General features: G+C 56.5%; 2 protein-coding genes across 5 annotated transcripts in view; one reads left to right on the top strand and one right to left on the bottom strand.

Moving 5' to 3' along the window:
* The window catches only part of Kri1 (KRI1 homolog), a 9,309-nt gene extending 663 nt beyond the window's left edge, over positions 1 to 8,646 (top strand). The window contains exons 2-19 of one of the 4 annotated variants that reach the window (XM_010634708.1): positions 52 to 145; positions 421 to 526; positions 1,039 to 1,159; positions 1,472 to 1,526; positions 1,605 to 1,654; positions 2,085 to 2,181; positions 2,271 to 2,348; positions 2,699 to 2,817; positions 3,474 to 3,600; positions 3,692 to 3,787; positions 3,866 to 4,036; positions 4,897 to 4,972; positions 5,054 to 5,145; positions 5,216 to 5,342; positions 5,419 to 5,549; positions 6,822 to 6,886; positions 6,971 to 7,069; positions 7,899 to 8,646. In XM_010634708.1, the coding sequence (XP_010633010.1) occupies positions 52 to 145; positions 421 to 526; positions 1,039 to 1,159; positions 1,472 to 1,526; positions 1,605 to 1,654; positions 2,085 to 2,181; positions 2,271 to 2,348; positions 2,699 to 2,817; positions 3,474 to 3,600; positions 3,692 to 3,787; positions 3,866 to 4,036; positions 4,897 to 4,972; positions 5,054 to 5,145; positions 5,216 to 5,342; positions 5,419 to 5,549; positions 6,822 to 6,886; positions 6,971 to 7,069; positions 7,899 to 8,238 (2,044 nt within the window). In that variant the 3' untranslated portion in view covers positions 8,239 to 8,646. Of the gene's footprint in view, positions 1 to 6; positions 146 to 420; positions 527 to 1,038; positions 1,160 to 1,471; positions 1,527 to 1,604; positions 1,655 to 2,084; positions 2,182 to 2,270; positions 2,349 to 2,698; positions 2,818 to 3,473; positions 3,601 to 3,691; positions 3,788 to 3,865; positions 4,037 to 4,896; positions 4,973 to 5,053; positions 5,146 to 5,215; positions 5,343 to 5,418; positions 5,550 to 6,821; positions 6,887 to 6,970; positions 7,070 to 7,898 lie in introns of those variants that run through there. The other 3 variants (XM_019209100.1, XM_019209099.1, XM_019209098.1) reach the window with 3 other exon arrangements.
* Atg4d (autophagy related 4D cysteine peptidase) overlaps positions 8,342 to 11,983 on the bottom strand; it is a gene marked incomplete at its 5' end in the record, with an annotated part of 6,270 nt that continues 2,628 nt past the window's right edge. The window contains 6 exons of the mRNA XM_019209061.1: positions 8,342 to 8,845; positions 9,583 to 9,702; positions 9,785 to 9,861; positions 9,934 to 10,012; positions 11,512 to 11,642; positions 11,853 to 11,975. Of these exons, the coding sequence (XP_019064606.1) occupies positions 8,660 to 8,845; positions 9,583 to 9,702; positions 9,785 to 9,861; positions 9,934 to 10,012; positions 11,512 to 11,642; positions 11,853 to 11,975 (716 nt within the window). The remainder of the gene's footprint in view (positions 8,846 to 9,582; positions 9,703 to 9,784; positions 9,862 to 9,933; positions 10,013 to 11,511; positions 11,643 to 11,852; positions 11,976 to 11,983) is intronic.

The raw sequence follows: 11,983 nt of genomic DNA, 5'->3' as shown, positions 1-11,983 counted from the left end.
GGTTGGGAAGTTAGAGGGATCTGATATGTTTCCTGAGTCTGATCGGGGAAAATGCCTGCTGTGCCCCACAGTGAAAGATCGCTACGGGGACCGGGACGGCGGCGCCGGCTCCAGCTCCGAGTCTGACTCCAGCGACGATCGTGTGGTGCGAATCCCGTCCTGGGCCTGCACGTGCCCAGGAGTCCAAGCTTCCCACTCATCCCCAGCCCTGATGAGGGGGGGTCTCTTGACCACCAAACCCTCAGTGCCCCAAACTCCAAGCCCTGCCCCCGACCCTGTAACGCCCTAATTCTCATTGAACCGTAATCCCAATCGCCGCCGGCCCACCTGTCCCGGTTGCACGCCGTCCCCGTCATCTGTTCCCATCCAGACAGTTCTCACCTCCCTTCTGAAGTCTGTCCCACCTCTTTCCTGCTCTAGGAATTTGACCCCCAACAGGACCGCGACTTTTACAGGACACTCTCCTTGTTGAAGAAGAAGGACCCCCGCATTTATCAGAAAGATGCCACCTTCTATCAGAGAACAGGTGTGGTGGGAGGTGCCTGCCCCCTCCTTACCAGTTTATTACGGAAGTGCTCATTAGCAGGCTGGGCGTGGTGGTGCTCATCTGTAAACCAAGCACTCTGAAGCAGGAGGATCCCTACAAGTTCAAGGCCAGCCTGGGGTACATAGTGAGACCCTGTCTCCAAAAACAAAAAGAAAAAAACATGTGCTTAAGAGGCCTGACGGGGCGATGCACACTTGTGATCTGTGCTCCTCCAGAGGCTGAGACAGGAGGATCTCAAGTTCAGGGTCAGCCCAGGCAGTTTAGCAATATTCCACCTTAGAATAAAACTCTAAGGGCTGGGAATGTAGCTCAGGTGCTGCCTGAAGCCTAAATTTCAGGCTGAAGGATCCCAGCAGCTGCTGCCTGTCCCCCTCACCCCACCCCATCTTTCGTCACAGAAGTCGTAGATGGGATTTGGGTCCTATGCCTGGCCCTGCCTCTGTGAGTCTCTCCTGGGGGGAGGTTGTGGGTGATGGTAGGTGTGTCCTTAGGGTCCACAGAGTCACCCTTATCCTCGGAGAGTGAGGAGAAGCCTGCAGCCTCAGAGAAGAAGCAAGTGCGGCCCATGTACTTGAAAGACTACGAGAGGAAGGTCATCTTGGAGAAGGGCGGGTAAGGAAAAGCCTTCCCAGCACCTTGGGGCTCTCAGGAGTAGACGTAGAAGAAGCCCTTGGAATCAGACGGACCCCTGGCAGCAGGAGTGACCCCATACACATTCCCATGGGTGCCTCCAGATGCCTGTAATAGCGTCCCCTGCGTGGGACAGGAAGCCATGGAGAATATACAGTTACCTGCTGAGAACCCCAGTGTACACTGGACATGTTCATTTGGGACTGATAAACCCGTTCTAAAGTCAAGCTATTTTGAATTGAGCTATTGTGAGTCGGGAGCTGGGTTCTAAAGCCCCCGTCCTTCTCTGTGCAGCAAGTACGTCGATGAGGAGAACTCAGATGGGGAGAACTCTGATCAGAGACTCCAGGTGGGTGGGCCGGAGGCTGGGTGGGGGGCTCCAGGGTCCTGGGGTGGCCTAAGGCCTGTGTCATTCCCTCATCTGCAGCAGATCTCATCACAGAGTTACATGGAGGAACAGAAACAGCTCAGAGAGAGGTGAGCCTGGGCTGGGGGTGAGCAGCTGCCACACTGTCACTTGCTTCCTGTGTGCCTCGGATTCCTTGTCTGTTAAATGGGATTATTGATCACAGCACAGCTCAGCTGGGTGTGGTGGTGCATACCTGTGACCTAGCACTTTGGGAGGCTGAGACAGGAGGGTCGTGAGTTCAAGTCTCAACTGGGCAACTTAGTGAAACTCTGCCTTAAAATACAAAGGGCTGGGGTGTTGCATATCGAGACATCCCCAGTACCACACACACACACACACACACACACACACACACACACACACAAACACACACGCGCACACAAAGGCAGATAATGTCACAGCACTGCTCCAAGCTCGCTGTGAGGAGCTCAATAGTTAATTTGGGGGCCGCCAGCAGGGCCAGCCTGTGGGTCCTGAGGTTTCTTCCTGTAACGGCAGCTTCCGGCCGTTTGTGGAGGACAGTGAGGACGAGGACAGTGCTGGAGAAGGCGGCTCGGGCTTGCTGCAGAAGCGCAGGAAGACCCGGGAGGAGAAGGTGGGCGCCTGGCCAGGCGGGACCTTGGGCCGGCATGCCGGGCGTCTGGGCTCCCACAGACCTGAGCACCAGCCTTCCGCCTTCCCCAGGCCCAGGAGGACGCTGACTACGTGGAGTGGCTGAAGGGACAGAAGGAGACTCAGAACCCCGAGGCCCTGAAGGAACTGGTGAGTTCTCCCAGAGGCCCTGATGTCCCCCTCAGCGCTTGTTCTCTTTCTGTCTGGCCTTTTCCCAGAAAGTGAGCCCTAGGAGGGAAGCAAAGGACGAAGACAGGGCCCAGGGTGCAGCTCAGGTGTTACACGTGTGCGGCTCTGGCTTTACCCCTACCATAAAGACAGGCACAGGGAGCAGGCGTGGTGGCGCACGTCTGTGATCCCAGCACTTGGGAGGCTGAGGCAGGAAGATCCTGAGTTCAGAGCTCGCTGGCTGTGAAGCTCAAGTCTGTTTGGGGTCACACCTGCCCTCCTTCCCTGTCCCTCTGACCATGAGTTGGGTTCTGTCATTCTCTCACCTCAAGAGGCCTCTCAAGGAGTATTGGGACAACCCAGGGCTAGATGAAGGGGAGCAGTTCCTGCGGGATTATATCCTCAACAAGCGCTACGAGGAGGAGGAGGATGACGATGAGGAGGAGGAAGGGTGAGCATTTTTCCTCCCTGTGGCCATACTTCACGTCCCCTCCCACGGGGCCAGCCAGGAGCCCAGGGCACCTGGTGCGTGATTTTTTTTCTTCTTGGGAGGGCTCGAGTGCATCGGTCCTGGCTGCAGTCATGAACCCAGGCTAAAGCCCTGTGCCTTGGCTTCCCTCCATAAAATGAGCAACAGCTCTCTTGTAGGCTTGTCGTGGTGATTCAGTGAGTCCGCCGTGGGTTCAGGGAAACACGCCTGTAATCTTAGTACTCTGGGCGGCTGAGGCAGATCACAAGTGTGACCCCCAACCTGGGCAACTCTGTAACATCCCGTCTCAAACATAAAAAATAAAAAATTTAAAAGGATGCTTGGACCAGGCAACCAGGCACGGTGGTACACACACACACGCTTGCCATCCTAGCCCTCAGGAGGCCGAGGCAGGAGGATTGCAGTGAGTTCCAGGTCAGCATGAGCCACATAGCGAGATCCGAGATCCTGTCTCACCAAGTTGAGGGGTGGGGGTAGGATGTAGCTCACTGCAAAGGCCCTGCGTTTCATCCCCAGTATTACCTCCAAAAAAAGAGAAATCCATACTCCCAGTACCCAGGTATGCAGGGACAGGTAGCCTGACCTTTCCACCCCAGCACCCCCATCTTGGTCCCCAGGATCCCCGGCTCCCCAGTCCAGCTGGCCGTGGACGACTCCTCGGACGAGGGTGAGCTGTTCTTGAAGAAGCAGGAGGACTTCGAGCACAAGTACAACTTCCGCTTTGAGGAGCCGGACGCAGCCTCGGTGTGCGGCCTCGGTGGGGGCAGGAGGACACCGGCCCCAAGGCCCAGTCCCGCAGAGCCCAGGGTCACTCGCTGCCCCCTGGCTCCCCCAGGTCAGGACCTACCCGCGCAGCATCGCATCCTCTGTGCGCCGCAGGGACGAACGCAGAAAGGAGAAGAGGGGAGAGACCAGGGAGCGGAAGAAGAGGGTACGTTTTGGGGGCCCTGCTGGGGAGGGTCCCTGCCCGCCGGGAAGGCTCAGGGCCTCCCTCCCTCCCTCCCCGCAGGAGAAGGCCAGGAAGCAGGAGGAGCTGAAGCAGTTAAAGAACCTGAAGAGGAAGGAGATTCTGGCCAAGCTGGAGAAGCTGAGACGAGTCACTGGCAACGAGACGCTGGGCCTGGGGGAGCAGGACCTCGAGGGCGACTTCGACCCCACCCAGCATGAGCAGCTGATGCAGGTGCGGCCCCCGGGGGATACCAGGTCCTCGGGAGCCCTGGTCACTCTCGCTGTGTTGCCTGAGGAAAGTGACTCAACCTCTCTGAGCCCCTTGGCCTGCCTCCAGTGTAACGTGGGGCTCACAGGAGCAGCTACCCCGAGGCCTGTTGTAAGGACAGATGGGGAGGAAGCCAAAGGGAAACTTAGTTGCTAAGTGCTCCAGAGGGTCACGTCTGTGGGCTCCTTCACCTACAGCAGGGTTCCATCCTGCTACTAGAAAATAGTGTCAGGCAAGGCAGGGTGGGTGGTGCCTACTTTTAATCTCAGCACTGGGGAGGCTGACGCAGGACAATCACCCTGAGTTTGAGACCAGCCTGGGTTACATAGTGAGACCCTGTCTTACAAAACCAAACGAAATTTTAAGATGTGCATTTGAGCTGAGCGTGGTGTCACACTCCTGTTATCCCAGCACTCGGGAGGCTGAGGCAGGAGGACGGCCATGAGTCTGAACTACACAGGAAGACCCTGTCTAAAAAAAAACAACAAAAAAGGGGCTGGGGATTTAGTTCAGCAGCACAGCACTTGCCTGGCAAGTGCAAGGTCCCGAGTTTGATCTCTCAGTTCTTTTTTTTTTTTTTTGTACCGGGGATTGAACTCGGGTCCCTGCGCTAGCAAGGCAGGCCACTGATCTCCCAGTTCTAAAAACAAAAAAAAATCCAAAATGTGCATGTGAGTGCTGGGGGCACAGTTCAGCAGCAGAGCACTTACTTCACCTGCATAAGGTCCTGGGAGGGCACTGGGGAGCTATGCAAGGTTCAGGAGTGAGACTCACAGGGGCGGGGAGGTCTGGGGGCTGATCTCTGACCCCAGCCCCACCTGTAGAAATGCTTGGGTGATGACTTCTACGGCGCTGAGGAGGAGGAGAAGCCTCAGTTCGAAGAGGAGGACGGGTTTGAAGGTGACGTCCGGGGCGCAGGAGGCGGGTGGGGGGTGGTGCCAGGGTCCCGCCCTGACCCTGCCTGTCGGTCCCCTCTGGAAGCAGAGGACTGGAACTGGGACACGTGGGGCGGGCCGGAGCAGGACGGCCTGTGGAGCCAGCAGGAGCCGCACTGCGAGGACCCCGACTTCAATGTAGGTGCCGTGGCTGGGCGCGGGGAGCCCGGTGCAGCCCCGCAGGCTGACCCGACGTGGTGTCCCACAGATGGACGCAGACTATGACCCCAGCCGGCCGCAGAAGAAGCGGCTCGAGGCCCCCTCCACGGGGAGGAAGAAGCACAAGTCACCCTTCGCCGCGGCCGTGGGCCAGCGGAAGCCCGTGTTCGACCCTGGTGAGGCGCGGGGCCGAGGGTTCGGGGCCCTGTGGGATCCGGGGAGCCCGGCAGCCTGACTCTGCCTACCGTGCAGCGGACAAGACCTTCGGGGAGTACCTGGATGAGTACTACGGGCTGGACTACGAGGACATCATCGACGACCTGCCCTGTCGCTTCAAGTACCGCAGGGTGGTACCCTGTGACTTTGGGCTCAGCACTGAGGAGGTCAGGCCCCCCGGCGAGCTGGGGACACTGGGTGGGGAGTGTGCGGGAGGGAGCTGCTGGCCCTGGCCCCAGAGGTGCCACAGCTGATAGTGATCTACACCTGTAATCCTAGCACTGGGGAGGCTGAGGCAGGAGGATTGTGAGCTGAAAGCTAGCTTGGGCTACATAATGAGACCCAGTTTCAAAATAACAAAAAACAAAACAAAACAAAAAAATAGTAGGGCTGGGTATAGCTCAGTGACAGAGTACTCACTGCACATACACACGCCCTGGGTTCCATGTGTCCATAAATATTACTTTGGGTTTTTTGTTGATTTTGAGATACACCCTCCTTTGTCACCTCCCAAGTAGCTGGGACTTTGATTTTTTTTTTTTTTTTTTTTTTTTTTTTTTTTGAGTTTTTATTTTAAGTCAATTTGTTGGTGTTTTTTTTTTTTTTTTTTTTTTTTTTTTTTTGGTTCCGAAGATTGAACTCAGGACCTTGAACTTGGGAGACAGGCACGGTGCCACCGAGCTAAATCCCTGGCCGAATTTTTTTTTATGACAGGCTTTCTTAAGCTGGTCTTAAACTTACTATATAACCCATTCTGGTCCCAAACTCCCAGGTATCCTCCTGCCTCAACCTCCTTAGTGCTGGGATTATAGGTGTGTACCACTACACTAACCTTTAAGTATTCTTTTGTTTTGTTTTTGCACATCTTCGACCACCGAGACACAACTCCAGTCACCCCCTAAATATTACCTTTAATTCTGTTACTATCAGCAGCAGGGCTGGGCATGAAGAATTACTGGGAGCTGGATGTTGCAGCACACGCCTGTCATTCTAGCTCTCAAGAGGCTGAGGCAGGAGGATTACTGTGAGTTTAGGGTCAGCCTGGACTACACAGTGAGACCCAGTGTCAAAAACACAAAACTAGGGCCTGAATTGAGCTCAGTGGTTCCACCACCTGCCTGGCAAGCGCAAGGACATGTGTTTGATCCCTGGTACCAAAAAAAAAAACACCCAGAAAACTAAGCAAACGAAAAGAAACAAGATCTCTACTCTGTCCTGAGGCTCTGAGGACAGTGGTGGCTGGCTGTTGAGGACCAAGGGACCTCAGGCTGGACCTGGTGTCAGATCAGCCAGCTTCCCAGCCCAGCTAGGGAACTAAGGTCACCGTTTCAGCTTGTTTGCACCTCCGATGCTCCCACCATCGTGGCCCCTGGGTGGTGCTAGCATGGCTCTGTTGACCCTTGAGGGGACGCAGCCTTCGAGACCCCCCGTCCCTGCAGATCCTCTTGGCCGACGACAAGGAGCTGAACCGCTGGTGTTCCCTGAAGAAGACCTGCATGTACAGGTGACGACAGGCGGACGGATGCCAGGGAGCAGGTGGAGGTGGAGGGCAGAGCGGCTGGTGACAGGTGGGTCCCCACACCTGCAGGTCGGAGCAGGAGGAGCTGCAGGACAAGCGTGCCTACACCCAGAAGGCCCAGAACTCCCAGAAGAAGCAACAGATCTTTAAGTCGCTCTGCCCAGAGGAGTAAGCACTGCTGGCCGGGGAGGGGTGGGTCACCCAAGTCTCTCACTCCATCAGCTCCTCAGAATGGGGCTTCCCCCTTCAAGACGGGGGCTCCATTCCTAGCTGGGCCTCAGCGGTGTGACCCACCGCTAAGTCACTGACCCTCTGTGGGCCGGTATCACGTTGATAAAATGGAGGTACGTAAATTTATGGTACACGTCTCAGGTATTGAAGACGAGTCAATTCGTGTGAGTGCTTAAATATAGGGACACCAGGCATGTTGGCCAACGCCCATGCCCTTTGTACTGGGGAGACTGAGGCGGGAAGATCACGAGTTCAAGTCCAGCCTGGGTTCCCTAGTAGTTCAAGGCCAGCCTGAAGTGCACAGCAAGGCCTTGTCTAAATAAACCCATGAAAAACACAGGGTATTTTGGTATGGTGGGGCTCACTGATAGAATGCATGTTTAGTGAGAGCAAAGCCCTGGGTTCGTACTGCACCAGGGCCGAGGGTGTAGCTCAGTGGCAACAGCACCTGCCTGGGAAGTACAAGGTCCTGAGTTCAATCCCTCGTACTGGGGGGGAAAAAAAAGGGGGTCCAGGGATTTAGCTCAGTGGTTCCGGTGCCTGTCTCACAAGCACAGGGGCCTGAATTCAATCCCCGGTACCAAAAAAAAAAAAAAAAAAAAAAAAAGTCAGCCCAGCCTTACTTAGGTCTGAAGGGAAAACTTGGCTTCGACTTCAGGCCTTGGGCAGCACCCAGGCAGGCTGTGCTCCGCGCTTTCCTCCTTGGAAGGTGGGAGTGTGTACTCCGCAAGAGCAGCCTGCCTGAGTGCCGCCTCTTCACCCCCAGCATGGAGACAGGCACAGGAGCCCCCGGGAAAGCGCAGAGACGCACAACCGGCCCACAGGAGCAGCTGCTGGCGCCTGAGGGAGGCAACTGGAAGCGGCCCCAGCCGGAAAGCCCCCCGGCACAGGAAGAGGAGGCCCCTGTGTCGCCCCACAAGACTCCAGCGCCCCAGAAGCGGTGGAGAAGCACGAAGGCGCGTTTGCTGGGCCCCACAGTGACACTCAGTGGCCACGAGTTCAGCCGCCAGAGACTGCAGGCCTTTGGCCTCAACCCCAAGCGGCTCCATTTCCGCCAGCTGGGCCGGCAGCGGAGAAGACACCAGGGACGCAAGGGCTGTCCCTGAGCACGGGACAGCGGGCACGTCCTGCCGCCCTGTGTGCCACGGCTCTGAGGCCCGCCTGGCTGACACCCCTCAACTCCCCCTGGAATGCTGGCCGCTGCCACAGTGGAGTCCAACAGCTTTATTACCCCAGCAGCCACGTCCCCCCAGGGACGGCAGGGCACGGCAGGTCCGGTGCAAACTACAGTACTGAGTCAGGCCCTGAGTGGGTGCCCGGGTATCTTCCCTGCCCCCTGCCCTTTGAGGGGACCCAGAGGGCACAGCTGGCCAATAGCAAGTGGTGGGATTCCTAGACTGGTCTCAGCAGGGCAGGGGAGAGGCCAAGGAAGAGAGACCCTGCCCTCCTGTCATCTCCTGAGTTCTAGCCCCCCCCCATGGCATAAATAAAAAAATAAATAGTCTCGCATCTTCCCCATCCCCTCCATTATAAAAACACAAAGTCCTCGGAGCTCGGCCATTTGGCCTTGAGGAGGTGCCCGGTGCGAGGAAGCCGCAGTGTGGTTGCCTGGGAGAGCTGGGAGCACAGGTCATCCAGGCTGTGGTCCTGAGCGTGGCCCTCCGCCAGGGTGAACATGGGGTAGCGCTCTGTGGCTGAGGAGGAGCTGAGGATCTGGCGGGGAGGAGAGAGCTCAGATGGACGCGCGAACACTCCAAGAACTCAGCACCCAACCCTAGGACGAGCCGGCGAGCCAATCAGTATGCTCCCTCACAGCGATTGGCTCCTCCGTGAGCATGTGATCCAGCCCTGCCAACCAATGGCACCCCTGAGATTTTTGCCTATAGCTGTCCCTAAAGTGTACTTCCTGTGCCAGTGAAGCGGGAGAAGGGGGCTGGTGGTGCTGGTGCCCAACTCTCCCAGCACCGCTGGCGCACAGGGAGGGCCGGGGCCGTATGAACCTCTGCGTACAGCTGTCCCCAGGGCAACAGGGCTCCAAGCCTTTCAGTGACATCCTGTTTAGCCCATCAGTTACCAAATAGGGCTTTTCTGCTCTGTAGAGACAATTGGTGACCTCGACCGATTGTTTCCCTTGGCATAGCTTCAGATTCTCAGAGGTAGAAACTCCTTTTGGGGCCGGGGGTTGAACCCAGGGCCTTCACAATGAGCTACATCCCCAGCCCTATGTCACTAAATGGCCCAGGCTGGGCGTGAGCTTGTGACCCTCCCGCCTCAGTCTCCCAGTGTTGCGATCACAGGTCTGCACTGCCGTGTTGGGCTAGAACTAAGATGTTCTCACCCTTCTTGGTGCTGGGGACTAAACCTAGAGCCTTGCACATGCCAAGCAGCAGATACTCCGAAAACTCCAGCCCACCACACCCCGGCTGAGGCCTGTGCCTCCCATCTCTTACCCTGGTCAGCTCAGAGCAGAGCGTCTCAAACTCCTTCCTGTTTCCTGCGTAGAAGCCCACAGTGCAGCTCGGGTCCATCTTGGTGAAGGCCATCTTGCGGGGTGAGGTACAGTGGAAAGACTGGGCCGACAGAGAAGGGAGCTGCAGGGGGCGCCGACGCTCTCCCTGTGCCCCCAGCCCTGGCCTGGCAACACCACGGTACCTCCAGGGGGAAGTCAGCCTGGCCGACGTCCACGGTGGGCTGGCAGTAGTGCGGGTCCAGGTAGAGCAGGAAGTCATCTACGGGGAGCAGCTGTGAGCGGGGGTGGGGACAGAGAGGGTAGGGAGGCAGCAGAGTGGGGCAGGGCCTACCCTGGTAGCCAATGAAGTAGAGTGAGTGCCTCGGTTTGCCCCCCATGATGCCCAGGCACAGTTCTGACCTCAGGAGCTCCTGCAGGGAAGGGAGAGGAGAAACTGAGTCAGGTGGTACCAAACAGTCCCTCAACACTTTTGTTTGAGACAGGGTCCAGCTCTGCAGTTCAGGCTGGCCTCGAGCACGCTATGTAGCCCAGGCTGTCCTCGAACTCCTAATGATCCCCCTTCCTCAGCTTCTCAAGTACTGGGATTACAATCACCAGTCACCACGCCAGTCAGATTTTACTTAATTTTTCTTTACTGTAGTGCTGGGGATGGAACTCAGGGGCTTGCACATACTTGGCAAGTGTTCACCATTGAGCTACACCACAGCCCTGGATTTCGAAATTTGCAACAGAAGTCATGATAGGCCTCACTGAGAGGTCATGAGTGTTTCATCAGAGACTGGATGGGGAATGCTGGAGCCAAGTGCATCTCTGGGGAAAGAGTAAGTGCAAATGCCCTGAGGCAGGAGGCTTTGAAAAGAAGGACTCCTGAGGTAGGAGCAGGGCAAGGAAGGATGGAGCAAAGATCTATAGGGGGCAACAAGGTCAAGGAAGTGAAGGAAATGTTCAGCATCTGGAGGCCTACCAAAGACCGGCTTCATCCCGAGTACAAACCCAGCAGGGGTTTCCCAGCCTCTGGACCTCAGCCTCCTTCCACCTGGACCACTTCTGTTCCTGCCCCAGTGGGGCTTTCATGGGTCCTTTCCAGGGTGGGTTCCTACCCTTCAGAGACCAGTTTCTAATGCCAATTCGTGCCTGTGGTTTTCTGAGCCCTGCCTCAGGCTGGACTCGAAGTCAAAATCCTCTGCTTCAGCCTCCTGGTGCTGGGATTACACAGGTGCCAATTTTTAAATAAAAATAAAAAATCTGGTGTCGGGAACTGAACTCAGGAAATTCTGAGCACATCAGTGTACCAAAAGCTCCCTCCCCAACCTTTAGCGTCAATTTGATTAGCAATCATTTATTTCCCAGACTGGAACATCCACTTCCAGAGACCCAGAATTTCAGGCTGAGATGGGCATGGCAGCGCACCCCTGTAATCGCAGCATTCTGGGAGGGGAGGCAGGAAGATTAAGTCCCAGCTCCAAATAAAAAATAAAAATGCCAGCCGGGCATGGTGGTGCATGCCTGTAATCCCAGCACTCGGGAGGCTGAGGCAGGAGGATCGCTGTGAGTTTGAGACCAGCCTGAGCTACATACTGAGTTCCAGGTCAGTCTCAACTACATAGTGAGACCCTGTCTCAAAAAAACAAACAAAAAGAAACAAACAAATAAAGAAATAAAATAAAATGGCTGGAGAGGTAGCTCATTCTACCCTCAGTATAGAAAACTAATAGGGCCGGGGATTTAGCTGTAGTACTTCACCTGCCCCGAAAATACAAGGTCCTAAATTCGATCCCCGGTACCAAAAAAAAAAAGTACAATAATAATAGTAGTGTCAAAAGGATGAAGGAGACAGAAGCTGTGACCCTGACCTAAGCTGAAAACTCCGAGTCTCCCAGGCAGAGGCGCCTGCCACCTGTACACCTACCTTCACGCCAGGCACGTACACGGGGTTCAGGGTCTCCCCGCCCAGGCGCACAGGCACCAGGATGACCACAGACTTCCACTCAGCCTCGGGGTCCGGGCTAGCCAACAGGCGCGCCACGTCCGCCTTGTACACTGCAGGGACGGGGCGGTGACAGGTAGCCTCAGCGTTGGGGACAAGGCCACTGGATTCCCCTCGGGACTTGGAAGGGACAGGAAGAGGTAGGGACAGGGCACCTCCCACAACGCCAGCCTAAGAACCAAGTGTCCCAGGAGGCGGGCCCTCAGGGGCAGCGGAGGCAGTGATTGGCTGAGCGTAAAGCCCTCACCCCGCCCAGCGCGCACCTGTGCAGTCCTGAGAAACATACACGGCCAGGTGGGTGAGCTCAGAGCTGCTCTCCACTGCCTTCCTGGGGACACAAGGGCGGGGCGGGCGGGCTGAGCTCCCAGGGGCGCCCGACGGCTCCCCTACGCCC

Source organism: Fukomys damarensis, unplaced genomic scaffold, assembly GCF_012274545.1.
Source record: "Fukomys damarensis isolate Sample0158 unplaced genomic scaffold, DMR_v1.0_HiC HiC_scaffold_37, whole genome shotgun sequence".
In the NCBI taxonomy this organism is placed as follows: Eukaryota; Metazoa; Chordata; class Mammalia; order Rodentia; family Bathyergidae; genus Fukomys; species Fukomys damarensis.
The sequence above is the reverse complement of the archived record's forward strand: the minus strand, read 5'-3'. Positions and strand labels throughout refer to the sequence as shown.